Genomic DNA, 20461 nt, shown 5'->3' with positions numbered 1-20461 from the left:
CATATATAGATGGACGGGGGAATTAGGGGCATGAAGTATTTATTTTGTATCAGAATGTAGATGGTCACTAGCTACTTAATACTTTTCACACGCGCGTGTGCATTGGATGAACTCGAGATATTTACATGTAAACAACACATCAAGTAAACCCGTGGAAAATTCTCTTTTATTGTTCTTTTCAATAAAACAACTTGTGATAAATTTATTTAAAGTTGGAGATTTATCAATAAATACAGTATATTATTTTTTCATCGAAGTACTTCACATATAATTTGTTCATCGATCTTTAGATGCACAATGCAGAAATAGGATGAAATTTTCCAATTCCTAGAAACAATCACACGGAAAGATGAAAGATAGCGAAGCGAATGCAATTATGAATGAATAACGTAAGATATAAAATATGCATGCACGCCGATAAAACAACAATGGGTGATGCTACATGTACACGGAGAGTTAATGTTAAGTTACACGTTATACTTGACATTACATAAATATCCTTGATGCATTTTGGAAAGAATTATTTCAAATAAAATAGAGGGATAATTTTGTAATTTCATGTGGAATGTGTAACCCAACATGTAACCTTTTATGTACATATGTACATGTAGCATTTCCCAACAACATAAACAACAATGAAAAGAATACAAATCACAAACGAGTAAAACAAGATATTACATTAACGTGGAAAGAAATCAGCAAAGATCAATGAAAAACTAGACAATATCCAAATTAAAGAAATTGTGTAGATCAGGAATTCACAGGTACTGCATGTTTCTCGAATTGTCAATCCATCTTGCATATATATATATATATATATATATATATAAAAGAAACCTAGAAATGGCAACAACAGTAGCTAGCAGCAACATTGGATCGAAGGCTTCTTCGTGCAGCTGTTGTCACTACTGATTAAAATCAAGATGAAACCTAGTATTTTTCTGAAAATATATATATCGCTACGTGTACACGAAGGTGGATCGTTGGTGAGGAACATGATTATCAACTACGTACGTACAGAAAGAGTTAAGTATACAATATTATAAAGAACTTCATGACAGTATAACTATTCTTAAGTTGGACGAATTAATAATGCGAAGAGCATCGTTTAAGTATAGCAAGAGCGTGAAAAATTTATTGGTGTTTTTTTATTTATATATCACAACTCCTGGATGTTGACGTAAACGGATTTTAGCCAAGCTACCATTTGGAAGAAGTACTCGATCGGCTGTTCCTGCACCTGACGATTAACGAACATAGGATAATGGACAATAAGCCTGAATCCGTTCGCCTCTGCCCATTGAAACTTATGGGAGAAGCTGCATGTATCGACTTTGTTGAAAGCTTGTTAGACCAACATCAAGGGCATTTGAGATTTTTTTTGTAGTGGAATTGAATGGAAGTCCAAGTGAGTTGTCGGGTACGTGTGGGTATTGAATGTGATGTAGCTAAAAATCACTTGTACTCGAGACGTTGTTTCCGCAAAGTCCGGAGTATGAATAAGTCCTTGTACGTTCCCTTGGGAGATCTTCAGTGGGTTGTTCCTACGTCACAAAACAAAGTCAGAGGAGCCGGGAGGGTTCCCGGCGAAGGCGCTCCGACGCTCAAGTCAACGATTACTCAAGGAATAATAATCGAGAGTAGAGCGATATAGTGCTTAAGAAAGTGTGTACCTTAATAATGAGGTGACTTGAACTATTTATAGATATTCGGAGAGTTTTCACGGGCTTGAGCCTTTTATGGGCTTTTGTAGAATTCAGAGTCTGCTTGATTTAAATATATATAATATTTAAATAAGCTTGGGTCTCAAAAATATTTGGAGTTGACCTTCATGATTGGGCTCAGGCCCAGTTGAATTTTCAGGTGTAACCTATCATAGGCTTCCCACACTCGGGCATGTCGCATGTGTGGAGAAGTCCGAGAGTAGAATTTTTACCGGAGTATTGCCAGAAAATTAGTTGCCGAGAACGAATATTGTTTGCCACTGCGAAAATTACGGGGATCGACCTGGTAGAATAATAATAATCACCATGTAATTGGATAGAATTAAAATCCTACTAGAATATTAATTGTAGAATCTCAGTAGAACTCTATCAGCTACGACTATTATAAATTCAACACCGCAGTATAGTTTTCATCACAATTTACTAACTTAGTTTGAATTTTCTGAGTTGTGATTGCAGTATTTGCGTGCCAATACTTAATAGCAAAGGTCAAATAATCTCATGACAGGTAAAGACCAATTCTCTCCCCATGTGCCTTTAATTTTATTAATACATACACATTGTTCTCTCTCTTCTATCCCTCTCTCAACGTAAAAAAGATGAATATACTGTGTATGTATATGTTGTGTGGATCCTTTCTATCCAATCCTCCACCATCTCCTTGGACCATCGGTCGGCCGATGGCGGCGACGGAGGCTAGGAGAGCAGCAGGCGGCGGCGTGCGACTCCAGAGAAGCAACAGGCGTCGGCGATGCAGATCCAGAGGGAGGGAGGCGGCGGCCTGGCTAGACTTGGAACAAGGAGGAGAGGCGGCGATGCAGTGCGAAGAAGGCGGAGGTGCGGCGCTCTCAGACCTGTGATGGAGGCACGGGGGCGCTCTCAGACCTGTGATGGATGCGCAGCGGCGGCGACGCGGCAGGGCGGCGATGCTGCGGCGGCGGCGACTGGGCGGCGATCTAGCGGCGGCGGCGGCAAGGGCGCGACGATGAACTCTTTGGGCCGTGAGAGGGATGGATAGATACACATATACACACATATGCATATACAATATATCGTGTCTTTATTACTAATTTGCAATTATTATGTGTTTATACTTTTGATAATAATTATTCTATTGTTGTTTAAAATTATGAGAATTTGATTTTCCTACACTGAACTCTCTTATCAAATATTAAAAATATTATCATTTGATTAATTATATCGCAATGTGTAAGAGAATGAAGTATATATATATTTTTAAAATATATATATTTTTGCAGGACGTTCGTTTCGGGGCAAGGTATTATCCTTATTGAGGGAGAATCGGAGTAAAAATTTATCTGCTCGTACGAAGTATAGTGACAATAGTGACTTTGAAGAGCACGTTCCTCCTTTAAGTGACTTATATGCCCCTTTGTCGCACAATCCGGAGAGTCCGACTCCCTTAAAAATTGTTAGTGAACCTGATTATTGGGAAAGTAGTAGATCCGAAGGTTCGTCGGATGGGAATGGATGAATGTGTATTGGGTAATTCGGATATTCTAAACCCGTGTGAGAAACTTGATTTATTGTCAAGAAATATTATGAAGATCCTACCAAAGAGGATTCTTGTCAGAACCCGCCCGCGGGTTATTTCACCGTTTACTTGGAATATTTTAATTATGGGTTTTCGCTCCCTCCCAATGTCATTCTGATAGAAATCGTGTGTAGGCTTGGTGTGAGTTTTAGTCAGTTGACCCCAGGGGCTATCCTTGTATTTTCATGTTTTCTTCGTAGAATGAATGAAATTCAATTGATTCCGACTGCGGAGCTATTTTTCTCGCTCTTCGTGGTGCGTCGTTCCATGCCCGACTCTTATATTTATTTTCAACCTCGTGTGGACTGTAAATTTTTATCCCGTTTTTCGTCTCCAAAGAGTGCGTGGAGATCGGAATTTTTTACGTTTGGGATTATAGTGGGGGGGTTCCCACGAGTTGGAGTCCGGGGCCTAGAAAAATCATACTTGGTAAAACTCACCGCACTTTGCAGCTTGACTGTCGATCCTTAGGTCTTTTTGACGAAATAGTCGATCCTAGGAGTTTGGTTCCTACTGGTAATTCTTTGTCCATGTTGAATTTTGATAACTGTATTTTGCGTCTTCTTGGGATTCTTCTACTTGTGTTAATTTAAAATTTATTAAATTTATTTATTGATCATTCTCTCTTTTCTCTTTGTGTTTGTTTGTAGGTGACAAAATAAGTTTGGCGGAGGTTCGCGCTTGCATAGAGAAAAATGAGAAGACTTCGTAAAAAATGTCGAGAAAAGAGTCACCAATGGATCGAGGTAATCATAATTCCCAAGGGATTTCAAGGAGGAGGAATTCTCCCGGGCCATCCGACCGTGTCAATCGTTCTGGTCCTCCATCTAGAAATACTGACGCTCGGGACCGAAGGAATGGTGGTAGAAGAAATGATGCTGATCGTGATACCCGTATTAGGGAGAATGATAATGGTAGAATAAATCCAAAAAGAAGACGCGATGATGAATGAACAGCTCCTCCCGACACCCGTGAGGGTCGCCACTTGTTCTTGGAGGGTGTGAATCATATGAATAATGCTGGCTCTTTTTGGGATTTGAAGGATCCAGAGATTGGTTGGAGAACCGGAGCTAATCTCATTGGAGATCACGACAGGTTGCATCTACTGCCTCAGCCTACCGAAGTATTAACTCGGTCTCTTACCTCGTCTGCCTTCCAGGTATATTATTATATGTTTGTTACTTGTTATGATTTTTATGTAGTAAATAATACTCTTTATCTATGGGTGTTTACAGATTTTATCGCTTGCTCACACTTTTCAATTTCGAGAAGAGAGGTCTCGAAATTCCGGGAAAAAATTTGATGACGAGCTGACGTCCTTAAGGGGTGAGTGCCAAAGACTTGGCGAGGAAAACACTAAGGCTCAAGATGATTTTCTCAAGTCGCAAAAGGAACTTGAAGAAAAATCCAAAAAATACGATGTCTTGTGCAAGGAGATGGAGCAACTTAAGGGGAAATATTCCCATGAACCGGAGACCGGAGAGGACTTTCTCAACTCGACAGTAGGCAAGAGTCTTTTGCGAATTACCGGAGAAAAAGCGATTGAAGGCTATCGAGCATCCACAGCTTTTAGAAATGAAGTGATTCAGCGGGCGATTGTTATTCATGATGAAGTTGTAGTGGATTGTCGCAAAGAACTGCGGAAAACACAATTAGTTCCGGAGAAAATTATTATGAAGATTTACCCTAAAATTCCGGAGCCTAGGACTGTATCTGAAAGAGTTGAAGATGACTTAGACCCAGCCTTAGGAAATTTATTGGGAGGTCTGGGTGATGAGGAGATGATCGAAGCTTTGCTTTCGAATTTTTAGCTTATACAATCAATAATAACGGTGTGTGTCGAAGCTACATGGAGACTACTCTTTGGAGCCGTGGAGCAGTTTAGCTTTATTATTTCTTGGCACTTTTGGGCAAAAATTTTTTTGTAACAAAGTCATAGACTTTGTCTGTTCTTTTTGAGTAAGTAAGTAGTTGGTGGAGGAGCAAAGGAAAAACAATAATTCCTATATATATATATATATATATATATATATATATATATATATATATATATATATATATATTCAATTTTGTCGATTATTATATCTCTTTTGCATTTTGAATTTGCTATTGCATACTTGTTTGATGAATAAAATATTATCGCTTTAATATTGGAGTACTTGGGAGGGGATCAGTCTCCCAAGATTTTGTCTCATGGGAAGTCCTAAACCCACTTAGTACGTGGTGAGGTATCCCGGGACTTGTAATATTATTATTTCGTCTTGACCTCTTACAGCGTCATAATTTCAAATGTCCCATGGGGCTGGCCAAGCCTCTTATTGTTGGGATTTTTTTTTTTATGATTGTTAGGGTCTATGACGTTTACATCGTAAGTAAGCGTTAGTATAGGAGATGAGAGGAGAGGAGATATGATAAGTTTTCGACAAAGTGATCTGCTTGAATAACAAAATAATCATATTAGTTGAAAACTACATAACAAAATTGTAGTATCAAAACATAAAGAAAATATGCTAGTAACAAAAAAGGTAGATTTAGCCTATTATTAGCGAGAGTTTCAGTTTATGCATAAAAATTCTTCAGGTTGGCCACGTTCCAAGGTCTGGGAAGTATTCTTCCATCTAAATGTTGGAGGCGATATGTTCCCATCTTCACAATCTCAATTACTTTGTACGGGCCTTCCCATTTTTGGTCTAATTTACCCACAGACTTCAAGATGTCGGATTTTCTCAAGACCAGGTCTCCTACTTGGAAAGATCTTGGTTTGAATCTGTCATTGTATGCTTTACTCATACAAGCTCGATATCTCTCGGCTCGTGTCGAAACTTCATCTCTCAGTTCATCCACCAAGTCCAATGAAATTCGGAGGGCTTGGTGATTCCCAGATGAAGTGTACTGTTTCACTCGCCATGATTGCTCTCCAATTTCGGCAGGAGCCACAGCTTCCGCTCCATAGGCCAGGTTGAAAGGAGATTCTCCAGTTGAAGAGCGTGGAGTAGTTCGATATGCCCATAGAACACTTGGCAACTCATCCACCCATTTTCCTTTGGCATTGCCTAGGAGTGTTTTGAGGTGCTGTAGAATGGTCCGGTTGGTGACCTCGGTTTGCCCATTTGCTTGAGGATTCCCTACAGAAGTGAAGAACTGCTTGATAAAGAGTCTTTTGCACCAGTCTTTTATCTTCGCTCCAGAGAATTGAGTTCCATTGTCTGAAACCAAGGTTTGAGGAATGCCAAATCTGCATATTATATTCTTCCATAAGAAATTGATTACATCTCTCTCGGATATTTTGGCCAATGGTTCAGTTTCGACCCATTTGGTGAAATAATCCACAGCTACTATCAGAAATTTTCTGTGTCCGGTATCAGGAGGAAAAGGACCTACCAAATCCATTCCCCATTGAGCAAAAGGTAGAGGACTTTCCAGGGGCTGTAAGATTGTAGCCGGCTGGTGATGAAAGTTAGCATGCTCTTGACATGCGTGACAATGTTTTGCTAACTCAATAGCGTCTTGCTTCATCGTTGGCCAAAAGTACCCTTGGAGCAATGCTTTCCCCGCGAGAGCTCTACCAGCTAAGTGATTTCCACATATTCCTTCATGAATTTCATGGAGCACGTAGTTTCCCTTAGCTGGCGTTAGACACTTTAGGTAAGGTGAAGAGAAACCTCTTTTGTACAGTTCTCCGTCAATGATCGTGAACCGAGCAGCTCTCACTCTAAGTTTTCGAGCTTCGACTTGGTTAGCAGGTAGTTTCTCCTGCTTCAAATAGTCGATTATTTCATCTTTTCAACTAGGTTCTTCGCTGTCAGCACAGAAGATTGTAACATCACTTCCATCATTTTTTTCCTTGCCATAATTTAGGAATGTAATTTCCCTATTATCAATATTGGCCAAGGAGCTTGCTAACTTGGAAAGGCGGTCTGCTGACTCATTTTCCCCTCTAGGTATCTGATTTATATCATAGCTGTCTAAACGTGAGAGAAGCTCATTCACTTGAGTGAGGTATTCAAGCATTTTATCTTCCTTCGCTTCATAATTTCCATTAACCTGACTGACGATAAGTTGGGAGTCACTGTGTATCGTCAGTCTTTTTTCTCCGACCGACAGGGCCAATTTAATTCCCATGATGAAAGCTTCATATTCTGCCTCATTATTTGTTGCAGAGAATAGAAATTTGATGGCATATTGAAATTTATCTCCCTGTGGGCTATCAACAACTATACCTGCACCGCTTCCTGTAGAGGTTGATGACCCGTCGACATAAACCATCCATGTCTGGGTGGAGCTTTCTTCTTGAGTTACTGTCATCTCTACTAGAAAATTAGCCAGAATTTGTGTTTTAATCGCTGGACGCGGGCGATATTCAATTCCATATTGGCTCAGTTCAACAGCCCACTTAACCATTCTTCCTGATGCTTCAGGACTCGAGATAATTTGTTTGAGAGGATGATTGGTGAGTACAATTATTGGATGAGATTGAAAGTAAGGACGTAGTTTTCTCGCTGCAGTTACCAAAGCCAGTGCCAGTTTCTCGATCTTCGTATATCTTAATTCTGCTCCGTGTAAAGTTCGACTGATATAATAAACTGGTTTGTTCTCACGTCCTACTTCAGAGACCAATACTGCACTTACCGCCTCCGCAGATATTGCCAGATAAATCAACAGGGTGTCACCTTCGTTTGGTTTTACCAACAACGGCAGAGAGGTCAGATGTACTTTCAACTCGTCAAATGCTCGCTGATACTCTTCTGTCCATTGAAAACCTTTCCCATTCTCAACATTTTGAAAAATGGTAAACTCTTGTCTGCAGATCTTGAGATAAATCGGTTGAGGGCGGCCAAACGTCCTGTCAACTCTTGGATGCCTTTTACACTCTTCGGAGGATTCATGTTTAAAATTGCTTTGATTTTTTCAGGGTTGGCCTCTATTCCTCGTTCTGACACCATATAATCGAGAAATTTGCCTCCTCGTACACCAAAAGTGCATTTATCCGGATTAAGTTTCATCCTATATTTTCTGAGTATACTGAAGCATTCCTCAAGATCTTCCAAGTGATTAGATGCTTGAATACTTTTGACGAGCATGTCATCTATATAAACTTCCATGTTACGCCCGATCAAGTGTTCGAACATGGTATTTACCAGACGTTGATAGATAGCTCCAGCATTTTTCAACCCAAACGGCATTACATCATAACAATAAATTCCTCGATCAGTGACGAAACTTGCTTTTTCCTGGTCTTCTGGCGCTAGGCCGATCTGATTGTATCCTTGATATGCATCAAGAAAAGTGAGCAGCTCGCATCCTGCTGTTGAATCGACTAACAAGTCAATTCGAGGGAGTGGAAACGGATCTTTGGGCCAAGCTTTGTTGAAATCAGTGAAATCTATACACAAACGCCACTTTCCTCCCGGCTTCGGTACTAAAACCACATTTGCAAGCCATTCCGGGTATGAAACTGGCCTGATGTACTTTGCCGCTAAGAGTTTCTCCACTACAGCGGCTATATGCCGATTTTTTTCTGGACCAAATGCTCTTTTCTTTTGTTTCACCGGTCTCATTTTCGGATCAACACAGAGGTGATGAAACGCATATTCATGAGGTATTCCTGGCAGATGCTCATCACCCCAAGCAAACACGTCCAAATTGCGACCAAGAAAATTTTTCAACTTCTCTTCCAATTCAGGAGGTAATTCGGTCCCTATTTTCAGTGTCTTCTTGGGATTACTCGGTACGATTTCTACATGCTTTAGATTTTCGGTTGCTATTATTCTTTCTTTGCTCTCGGCTTCCTTATCCACCAAGTGTATTCCGTTTTCACGTAAAATTTTATCAGGTTTCGGTGCTCTTTCCTCACTAGAAACTTGTCTTTTACGATTTCCTGATGAACCCCGTAGTGTCACCGCATGACACTCTCTGGCTAGACGATGGTCACCAATGGCTTTTCCTACTCCTTCTGGAGTCGGAAACTTCAGCTTCATATGATATGTCGATCCGATGGCTTGGAATATATTGAGACTTGGTCGTCCCAATATCACATTGTATGCAGATGAAGCCTTTACTAAAAGGAATTTCACCATCTTAGTAGACCTTTTGGGGTAAGAACCCAAAGAAAGAGGAAGCGTTACTTCTCCCAAAGCTTCAACTATTTCTCCGAAAAATTCAACTAGTGGAGTGTTGACTGGAGCTAACTATGCATTACTAATACCCAACTTCACGAATGCATCATGAAAAATTATGTCGGCTGAACTTCCTGAATCCACTAGAATTTTCTTTACCCAAAAATTGGAGATTGTGGCTGAGATAATTAAAGCATCATTATGGGTGCCCCGAGGGTTCTCCAGATCTTTGTCACTGAATGATAATCCCTCTTGGATGGTTCCAGTTTCATATATCGACAAGGATGTGGGGCTAGATAAATTGTTGGTTCCTTTTGCTGCCCGCAGAAGAGCTTTTCTTGCATTGTTCGAGTCGCCACAAGCAGGCCCCCCAGTGATTACGGCGATTACCCCTCCCGAGGGCAAATTTTCATCAGCTCGTTCATGTTGTTTTCCAGTTTCATCATGTCGCTTTTGATAGTCACGTTTTGGTTGTTCGTCCCGACGCCTGTCATCTCGCTTCTCACCGCGGGACTTGTCCACAAAATTTCCCAAATGCCCGCGTTTTATGAGTTTTTCAATTTCTGCTCGCAAACTGAAGCAATCTTCTGTAGTATGACCTTTATCTTTATGAAAATGGAAGTACTTGTTCGAATGCTGGCGCTTTGGGTTATTTTGCATTGGGCGAGGGGGACGCAACAACCCTTGTTTTTCAGCCACTACCAGTATATCGGTCAGACGTGCATTGAGGGGTGTATTTTGGAGGCGGGGGCTCTGTGATGTTCGCTTCTCGTCTCGCTTTCTAATATCTGATTTATTTTCTTCTCTCTTTCTTTTATTCAAGTAGTGTGGCTCTACAGATTCTTCAACCCGTATGTATTTCTCAGCTCTTTCCAATAATTCCTCTAAGTTTTTGGGCGGCCTTCCCGCTATTGATTCTTTGAACTTCCGATGGCGCAAGTTTTGTTGCATTATTCCAGCTAACAAATCATGATTCACGTGTAAGACTTCGTGCACCGCATGAGTAAATTGCCAAACATAGTCCCTAAAAAATTCTCCTTCTTTTTGAATGACTGTGAACAAATATGTTGCTGTTTTTGGGTATTTTTTGTTAATTGAAAATTGCTGGATGAAGCAGTCAGTAAGTTGCTCCAAATTGGCAATAGATCCAGAGGGTAACTTATTGAACCATGTGAGTGTTCTTCCTGATAATGTTGTTCGGAAAATTTTACAGTATGCAGCATCTGTGATATCATACAAATCCGCTTTCGCGTAGAATTTGTCAATATGGTCTTGGGGGTCACTCGTTCCATCGAACTCAGGTAAGCTGGGAATTTTGACTCTCTTTGGTAATGCTTCAGATAATATGTCATCAGTGAAGGGGCTTCGACGTGACGGCAAAATTGCGGACATATTCTCTCCAGTTACATGTGTGCGAGATCCATCCTTCCGAGCTGGATTAATGATCTTGTTTTCGCCAGAAATGTCATGAACTGTGTGAACACTTGCTTCACCGTCTTTCTGAGTAGTATTTTTCTTGGTCCCCCCTTGATCTTTATCATTCACTTTAGACTTACCTTTATTTGGGTCTCCGTTATTAGGGTCAAGAGATGACGAGCCTTCAGTCTGAGCCTTTTTCTTGCTGCTTTTGCGCTTGCGGGTTTCTAGGTACTGAGCAACTGCATCTTTTGCTGCGAGTGCTGCTGTGTTTTCCATTAGCGCAGTCAAGTCTTCACGGGTGAGAGTAATACTCGGCGGTGCGTTTCCATTGTTAATATTTCCTTGAGACATTTTTGAAGTAATATGTGTTCTCAATGACGTAGTGAATGGTTTTCCACAGACGGCGCCAAGCTGATGTAGCCAAAAATCACTTGTACTCGACACGTTGCTTCCGCAAAGTCCGGAGTATGAATAAGTTCTTGTACGTTCCCTTGGGAGATCTTCAATGGGTTGTTCCTACGTCACAAAACAAAGTCAGAGGAGCCAGAAGGATTCCCGGCGAAGGCGCTCCGACGCTCAAGTCAGCGATTACTCAAGGAATAATAATCGAGAGTAGAGCGATATAGTGCTTAAGAAAGTGTGTACCTTAATAATGAGGTGACTTGAGCTATTTATAGATATTCGGAGAGTTTTTTCACGGGCTTGAGTCTTTTATGGGCTTTTGTAGAATTCAGAGTCTGCTTGATTTAAATATATATAATATTTAAATAAGCTTGGGCCTCAAAAATATTTGGAGTGGACCTTCATGATTGGGCTCAGGCCCAGTTGAATTTTCAGGTGTAACCTATCAGAATTATATATTATATATGAATGCGGAAAATGGTGTCTGCAACACAGAGTCGACATCCGAATGGATGCATGGCTTGTTGAGATTCATTATTTCCTGCAGTACCGTTATCCTTTCATTCATGCGATCCAAACAAGGTAAAGGTCGTTCGTAGTGATAATTGTCCTGAATTCAAACTTGAAAATTTTTATGCGCAAAAGGACATAATTCATCAAACTAGCTGTGTCAATACTCCACAACCAAATGGAGTGGTAAAACGTAAACACAGACATTTGTTGAATATGGCACGTGCCTTGCTCATTCAAGCTGGTCTTCCAAATCAATTTTGGGATGATTCCATTCTTACTTCAGCGTACCTCATCAATCGAACACCCACTCCACTTCTCAAAGGGGAAACCCCATATGAAATGTTATTCGAAAAAATTTCAAGTTATTCACATTTACGTGTCTTTGGTTGATTGTGCTTTGTTTTTACTCATGCCCAAAATCGTACAAAGTTTGATCCACGAGCATCTCGATGCATTTTTCTTGGATAACCTTATGGACAAAAAGGGTATCGAGTATTTGACATTGCTCAAAACAAGACAATAGTTTCAAGAGATGTCATTTTCTTTGAAACTAATTTTCCTTTCCAAATGGATGCATCACAAAATGATTCCGCTGCACCAAAGTTTTGTTCTCAAGAAAATAACTCACATGACCTACGTATTAACATGGATCCCTTCTCTAAACCAAATTCATCTTCAAATGTCTCACCTTCTCCTAGCAGTCCCACAGAACAAACAAACACCATGACATCTTTGCATGAATCTGTTTTCACTATTCCTGATTCCTCATATCCAGAAGATTTTCAATCATCACCATCTCATAACCAAACCATCACACCACTTGAATCACCCATTGAACACATCCTACCAGCTCGACGTGGCACTCGTATTATCAAATCTCCTCACTATTTGCAGAATTTTCACCTTGAGATGACTCTCCCTTCAAGGACCGAACCACCATCATCCACGCATCTGGCCAAAACTTCAGGTATTCCACATCCTATCTCTCAATTTTTGTGTTATGATAACATTTCTTCTGCTCATAAAACATACACTACTGCACTCACGATCCTCAAAGAACCCACTAGCTTCTCACAGGCTGTTCAAAGCCCCAAATGGCGTGCAGCTATGCAAAATGAGATAATAGCTTTACAAGAAAATAAGACTTGGAGTTTGGTTCCATTACCATCTCATAAACGACCAATTGGCTGTAAATAGGTATATAAAATCAAATTCAAGGCTGATGGGATAGTGGAGCGATATAAGGCCCGCTTGGTGGCCAAAGGTTATAGTCAAGTTGAAGGAGTCGATTACAAGGAAACGTTTGCTCCAGTGGCCAAAATGGCCACCGTTAGCATGTTACTAAGTGTTGCATCTGTCCGTGGTTGGCATTTACATCAATTGGATGTTAATAATGTCTTTCTCCATGGTGAAATTGAAGAATAAGTTTACATGTCTTTGCCTCTGGGTTTCGGACGAAAGGGGGAGAACCGTGTTTGCAAACTTCACAAATCAATCTATGGATTAAAACAAGCCTCTAGACAATGGTTTATCAAGTTTTTCAATGCACTCAAGGCAGCAGGATTCCACCAATCTCTATCGGATTATTCTTTATTCGTCCGAAGTCGTCAAGGTAAATTCTTGGCATTGCTTGTATATGTTGATGATGTGATATTGGCTGAAAATGATTTACAGGATATAGAGAACACCAAAATTTTCTTGTCCAAGCAATTCAAACTCAAGGATTTCGGACAACTTAAATATTTCCTTGGCATTGATGTTGCAAGAACACGACATGGAACTAATCTGTCACAGAGAAAGTATGATTTGGAAATTTTGGAAGATACAGGTTTCTTGGGTGCCAAACCTTCACGTTTTCCTGCAGAGAAGAACATGTCCCTTACACAATCCGATGGAAGACTTTTGGATGATGCGGCAGCGTACAGAAGATTGGTAGGAAGATTGATCTACCTAACTATAACTAGACCGAACTTGACTTATGCAGTGCACATACTAAGTTAGTTTATGGAAAAACCTCGACAACCGCATTTGGATGCAGCCCATAAAGTGTTGAGATATATCAAGCAAACGCCTGGGCAAGGCATCTTGCTGCCATCCAAGGGTTCACTCAAATTGCAAGCATTTTGTGATGCTGATTGGGCTCGTTGCAAGGACACAAGGAGATCGATTACAGGTTACTGAATTTTACTTGGTCAAGCACTGGTCTCTTGGAAAACTAAGAAACAAACAACCATATCCCGTTCAAGTGCAGAAGCAAAGTATCGCTCTATGGCCAACACATGTTGTGAGATTACATGGTTGAATGTTTTAAAGGATCTGAAAGTAAATCACACACAGTCAGTGAATTTGTTCTGTGATAATCTGGTGGCTATGCATATAGCCTCAAATCCAATCTTTTATGAGCGAACTAAGCACATAGAAATAGATTGTCATTTGATACGCGAAAAGATTCAAGAAGGGATGATTCATACAACTCATATTCGAACCACAGATCAACCTGCAGATTTGTTCACCAAGCCATTAAGTTCTTCACAGTTTGAAGTCTTGCTTAGCAAGTTGGGTGTTAACAACATACACGCCAACTTGAAGGGGAGTGTTAAAGGAAATCTAGATTAGTGCATCAGTAATTCTTGTCTAATATTCTTAAATTGATTTTTTATTATTTGTTTCCTTATTTGTAAATATTTAGACTTGATTATAGGCAAGATCGTAGGACATTGATGTATTACCACCAATATAAGATTGTGTTGTCTGTTAATGAAAATTATGAATGAATTTATTATCCATTACGTTCTTCTTCCATTTGTTTCATATTTTATGCCAAAAATATTACTTATTATTAATATGAGTAGATTTAACACGTTTCACGGATGAGACCGTCTCATAGGAGTGTTACCCGTCTCAACATGAAGCTTAAGTTGTGAAACCCCTTTTTATATATATTTTAAATTTTATGGCTGCCGAACTTGCCCCGACGACCCGCAACCGAAATAGAATAACCCGTTTTGACATACCTTAAAACATGTTGCTAAAATCACGACTTAATAGTATATTATTTTTAATGGCGGGTTGAATCTTTCTTTTAACAAGGCGAACCCAAGTGACAATTACAAATATGTTTTATAATTTCAAATATTTGAATTGTGGCGTTATCACTAGTTATAACTTTGTTGTAAAATGACAAATGTTTTATTCTAGAGTAACACTTCTGTGAGACAGTCTCATCCATGAGACGGGTTAACCCTACCAATATTTATAATAATAAGTAATACTTTTGACATAAAATATAATATTTTTTAATGGATAACTCATATAAGAGATCCGTCTCAAAAAAATGTCCATTAAGACCGTCTCATAGAAGTTTGTGTCTTTATTCTATAATTAGTGTTAGAGTTAAGGTGGTATGTTCGATCCATTTGAATTGCAAAGTGTAATTATCGTGCGGATGATTATTTCACTAGAAGGAGAACGAATAGAATGCAGAGCTTGGACTAGAGTATTATAAAAGATATGAATTACACATTCATCATCGGGTATAAATTCTTGCGAAGCAATAAACGTTTGATTTTTGATAGTGGAAGAAGATTAATTTCATAATGACAAAAACTCATATGAGACGGTCTCAAGGGTCATTTTTATGAGACATATATCTTATATGGTTATCCATTAAAAAGTATTACAATTTATATCAAAAGTATTACTTATTATTATAAATATGGGTAGAGTTGACACATCTCAAGGATGAGACCGTCTCACAAAAATATTACTCTACGATAATATATTTCGTAATTTTATTTAGATTTAGATCTACTTTCAATTATCACAAAAGTTAAATTATGATTTGAAAATAGAACATACATGTCAACCAAATTCATACTTACAATTTTTAACTCAATATATTTTTGACTTAAAAATTAATATTTTTCACAAATTCCACACGTATGACACAATATTTTGTCATAAAATAACTAAATAAAATAAAATATTTTCTTTGTACGTAGAAAATAATATTTTAAATATAAAAGTAATATTTTCAAAGATAAAAGGTTTTTTTATATTTAATTTAAAAAAAATACAAAAATAATTTAAAATAGAACGTTTTGCAGTACTAACAGCGGACCCTACAATAAAAAATGCAGGGTCCACTATTGTGTAAAGCGGACTCCGCTCATGCTGGCAGCGAACGCTGCCAACATGTCACATGGGGACTTGCAAAGTCCCCATGTGACACCTTTTTTTTTTTTTTATTTGTTTTTTAATTAATTAATAATGTTTAATAAAATTATATTTAGTGGTATGATCATTTTTTTTTCAAAATTCTAAATTTCGAATTTGATAATCGGACTGAAAAATTATTAAAAGAAAAAATATATAATTTACGGTTAAAAAATTATATTGATTAAATAAATTTACGATTTAACTTAAATTTTGGTCAGTTGAGTTATATATTTATTTTAATCGTTTGAATTTGTGGAGATCCCTCGTTTACGTGGATAAATCTAGAGTAGTTAATTCAAATCTATTTAAACCAAACTGATGCAAAAATATTACAAAATTTCTCAATCCGAATTCAAGCCGAAACAAAATCATCTCGAAAATTAGAATTAAAATTTATGGTTAAAAAATTCAATTGATTAAATAATTTTTTTGTGATCAGTTATCAACATATTTTGATAAATTTATTTTAATATAAATTTTATTTTTTTGATAAATTTATTTTATATCATATTTTTATTATAAATTTTATTTTTTTATTAAAAATTGGTTAGCGGAGTTATTGACTTATTTTAATTCGTTTGGATCTCTGCAAGTTCTTATGAATAGACAAAGAGAATTAATTCGGATATATTCCGGTCAGTTCGAGTTCATAATTTTCGAGATGATTTTGTTTCGGCTTGAATTCGGATTGAAAAATTTTGTAATAGCATTTTTGCATCAGTTCGGTTTAAATAGATTTGAATTAACTACTCTATATTTATCCACATAACCGAGGGATCTCCACAAATCCAAACGATTAAAATAAATATATAACTTCACTGACCAAAATTTAAGTTAAATCGTAAATTTATTTAATCAATATAATTTTTTTAACCGTTTTTTATGTTTTGTTTTTTTAATAATTTTTCAGTCCGATTATCAAATTCAAAATTTAGAATTTAGGAAAAAAAATGATCATACTATTAAATTTAATTTTATAAAACATTATTAGTTATATAATTAATTAATTAAAAAAACAAAGGTGTCACATGGAAACGCCCATGTGACATGCTGGCAGCGCCAGCATGAACGATAAACAATAGCGGACCTTGCATTTTTTTATTGCAGGGTCCACTGTTAGCAAGGGCGTTTTGCAGTACTTTTGCAAAACGCCATATTTCAAATTATTTTTGTAATTTAATTTTTTTTTAAAATTAAATATAAAAATAACCCAAGATAAAAGCTGATATTTATCACGTGAGATTAGACCATGAGACAATCACAAAAAAATTTTACGTTAAAATTAATTAAAGAAAATGTAATAATTTTTTATGATAAATTTTCCTTAAATCAAGGGGACCGAATCCGAAGTTGAAAAATGTCTGGATATTAATGGTCATAGGTAGTGTTATATAGATTTCAAAAAAAAAGGTAGTGTTATATATGTTGTGAAAAAGTAAAAATTTACGGTAAAAAGTAAATATTCCAAAACTCAAAATATATCAAACTCTACACTTTATAATATTTTTCTCTCAACTTCAATTGTATTTTTCATCACAAATGAAGACCTATTTATAGATCCACATTTGAGATTAGTCCAAAAATTAAAACATCACATCATCACACACTAATTTTCCACATTTTACAACTCAATATTCAACATTCAATATTCAATATTTAACATAATAATAATATATTTTTCAACACTCCCCCTTGTGATGATGACCGTGATATGATGACTGTATTCATTACGTGTTTTATACTGCCTCGTTAAAAACCTTACTAGGAAAAACCCAGTGGGATAAAAACCATAGTAAGGGAAAATGTGCAGCCACGTAAACTCCCCCTCATGTTAACATGAGTGATTCTTTACATATTCCGTAGATTGCGCATCCCAATGTTGTATATATGCTTTCTGAATATCGTCGTGGGAAGAGCCTTTGTGAAGAGATCTGATGAGTTCTCACTTGATTGAATGTAACAGATATCAATATCTTTATTCTTCTCAAGCTCTTGAGTGTAGGCAAAGAATTTTGGGGGGATATGTTTGGTTCTGTCACTTTTGATGTATCCTTCTTTCATTTGAGCAATACATGCAGCATTATCTTCATATAGTGTCACAGGCTTCTTTTCTACTGTCAATCCACACGATATTTGAATATGTTTGGTCATTGACTTTAACCATACACATTCACGACTTGCTTCATGTAATGCAATAATCTCGGCGTGATTTGATGAAGTTGTTACGAGTGTTTGTTTCTGTGAACGCCAAGAAATTGCGGTGTCTCCACGAGTAAATACATATCCGGTTTGGGAACGTGCCTTATGTGGATCAGATAAGTATCCAGCATCAGCATAACCAATGATACTTTGATTGGTGTCTTTTGAGTACAAAAGTCCCAAATCTGTCGTTCCTCGTAGATAACGGAATATATGTTTAATTCCGTTCCAGTGCCTCTTTGTTGGATATGAACTGAATCTTGCCAATAAATTTACAGCAAAAGATATATCAGGTCTAGTGCAATTTGCAAGATACATAAGGGCACCAATGGCACTTAGATATGGTACTTCTGGACCAAGAATAACTTCATCATCTCCACATGGACGGAATGGATCCTTTTCTATGTTTAATGATCTTACAACCATTGGAGTACTTAATGGATTTGATTTATCCATATTAAAACGTTTAAGGATCTTTTCTGTATAATTTGCCTGGTGAACAAAAATTCCACATTCTTTTTGTTCGATTTGCAAACCCAGACAATACTTGGTTTTTCCAAGATCCTTCATTTCGAATTCTTCCTTCAAGTACATCATAACTTCTTGAATTTCTTTATTCATTCCAATGATGTTTAAATCATCAACATATACAGCAATAATTACACATCCGGATGTTGTTTTCTTGATGAAAACACAAGGGCATATTGGATCATTTACATATCCCTTTTTCATCAAGTGCTCACTTAGCCGATTATACCACATTCGGCCGGATTGCTTTAACCCATATAATGATCTTTGCAATTTTACAGAATAAAATTCTCTGGGTTTTGAACTTTGTGCTTCAGGCATCTTAAATCCTTCAGGGATTTTCATGTATATATCACTATCAAGTGATCCGTATAAGTAAGCTGTAACAACATCCATAAGACACATTTCCAAATTTTCAGACACTGCCAAACTAATCAAATATCGAAACATAATTGCATCCATAACAGGAGAATACGTTTCTTCATAATTAATTCCAGGCCTTTGAGAAAAACCTTGTGCAACAAGTCTAGCTTTATATCTGACTATTTCATTTTTCTCATTTCGCTTTCGAATAAAAACCCATTTGTATCCAACAGGTTTTACACCTTCAGGTGTGAGGACTATAGGTCCAAAAACATTACGTTTATTCAGCGAATCCAATTCAACCTGGATGGCATCTTTCCATTTGACCCAATCATGACGAGTTTTACATTCACCAAAAGATTTTGGTTCATGATCCTCATTTTCATTTACGATGTCACAAGCCACATTATAAGAAAATATCTCATCAATATCTTCTATGTCTTTTCGGTTCCATATTTTTCCAGTATTAATATAATTGATAGAGATTTCACGATTCTCGTCAGTTTGTGGTTCTGACAGAATATTTTCATCATCAGGTGATTCTTCTGGAACACCATTTTCTATTTTATGATCGTTGTGTTTCTCTATGCCTTTTCTTTTCCGAGGATTTTTATCCTTGGAACCGACTGGTCTTCCACGCTTCAAGCGTTTTATGACATCATGAGTGTCTTCAATTTGTTTCTTTGGAATTTCAATTCGAGCAGGGGCATTTACAGCATGTATATATGATTTTGTTACCCCTTTTGTGTCTGCAAATGCATCTGGCATTTGATTTGCAATTCTTTGCATGTGCATAATTTGCTGTACATCTTTCTCACATTGTTTGGTCCTTGGATCCAAATGTAACAATGATGGTACATACCATGTGATTTCTTTTTCGACGTGTTTCTTTTCTCCCCCTAACACTGGGAAGATTTCTTCATTAAAATGACAATCAGCAAAGCGTGCTGTAAACACATCGCCTGTCTGAGGCTCAAGATATCTAATGATTGATGGACTGTCATAACCGATATAAATACCAATTTTTCTTTGAGGACCCATTTTTGATCGTTGAGGTGGTGCAATAGGCACATACACCATACATCCAAAAATTCTCAGATGAGAGATATTTGGTTCTTTACCAAATGCAAGTTGCAATGGGGAGAATTTATGATATGCACTTGGTCTGATGCGAATTAATGCCGCAGCATGTAAAATTGCATGTCCCCATATAGAAATAGGGAGTTTTGTTTTCATAATCATTGGTCTAGCAATCAGTTGTAGACGTTTAATCAATGATTCAGCTAATCCATTTTGCGTATGAACATGAGCTACAGGATGTTCAACAGTGATTCCCATTGACATACAATAATCATTGAAAGTCTGGGATGTAAATTCTCCAGCATTATCAAGTCTTATTTTCTTGATTGTATAATCTGGAAATT

General features: G+C 37.5%; 1 protein-coding gene across 1 annotated transcript; it reads right to left on the bottom strand.

Moving 5' to 3' along the window:
• Positions 1-9467: 9467 nt before the first annotated feature.
• Positions 9468-10346, bottom strand: LOC140860560 (uncharacterized). Its single transcript, XM_073263565.1, has one exon. It carries the CDS (start codon positions 10344-10346, stop codon positions 9468-9470), a length of 879 nt encoding a protein of 292 aa, XP_073119666.1.
• Positions 10347-20461: the final 10115 nt, after the last annotated feature.

This window comes from Henckelia pumila, chromosome 4, assembly GCF_033568475.1.
Source record: "Henckelia pumila isolate YLH828 chromosome 4, ASM3356847v2, whole genome shotgun sequence".
NCBI lineage: Eukaryota > Viridiplantae > Streptophyta > Magnoliopsida > Lamiales > Gesneriaceae > Henckelia > Henckelia pumila.
This window is presented reverse-complemented; position numbering and strand designations above follow the sequence as displayed.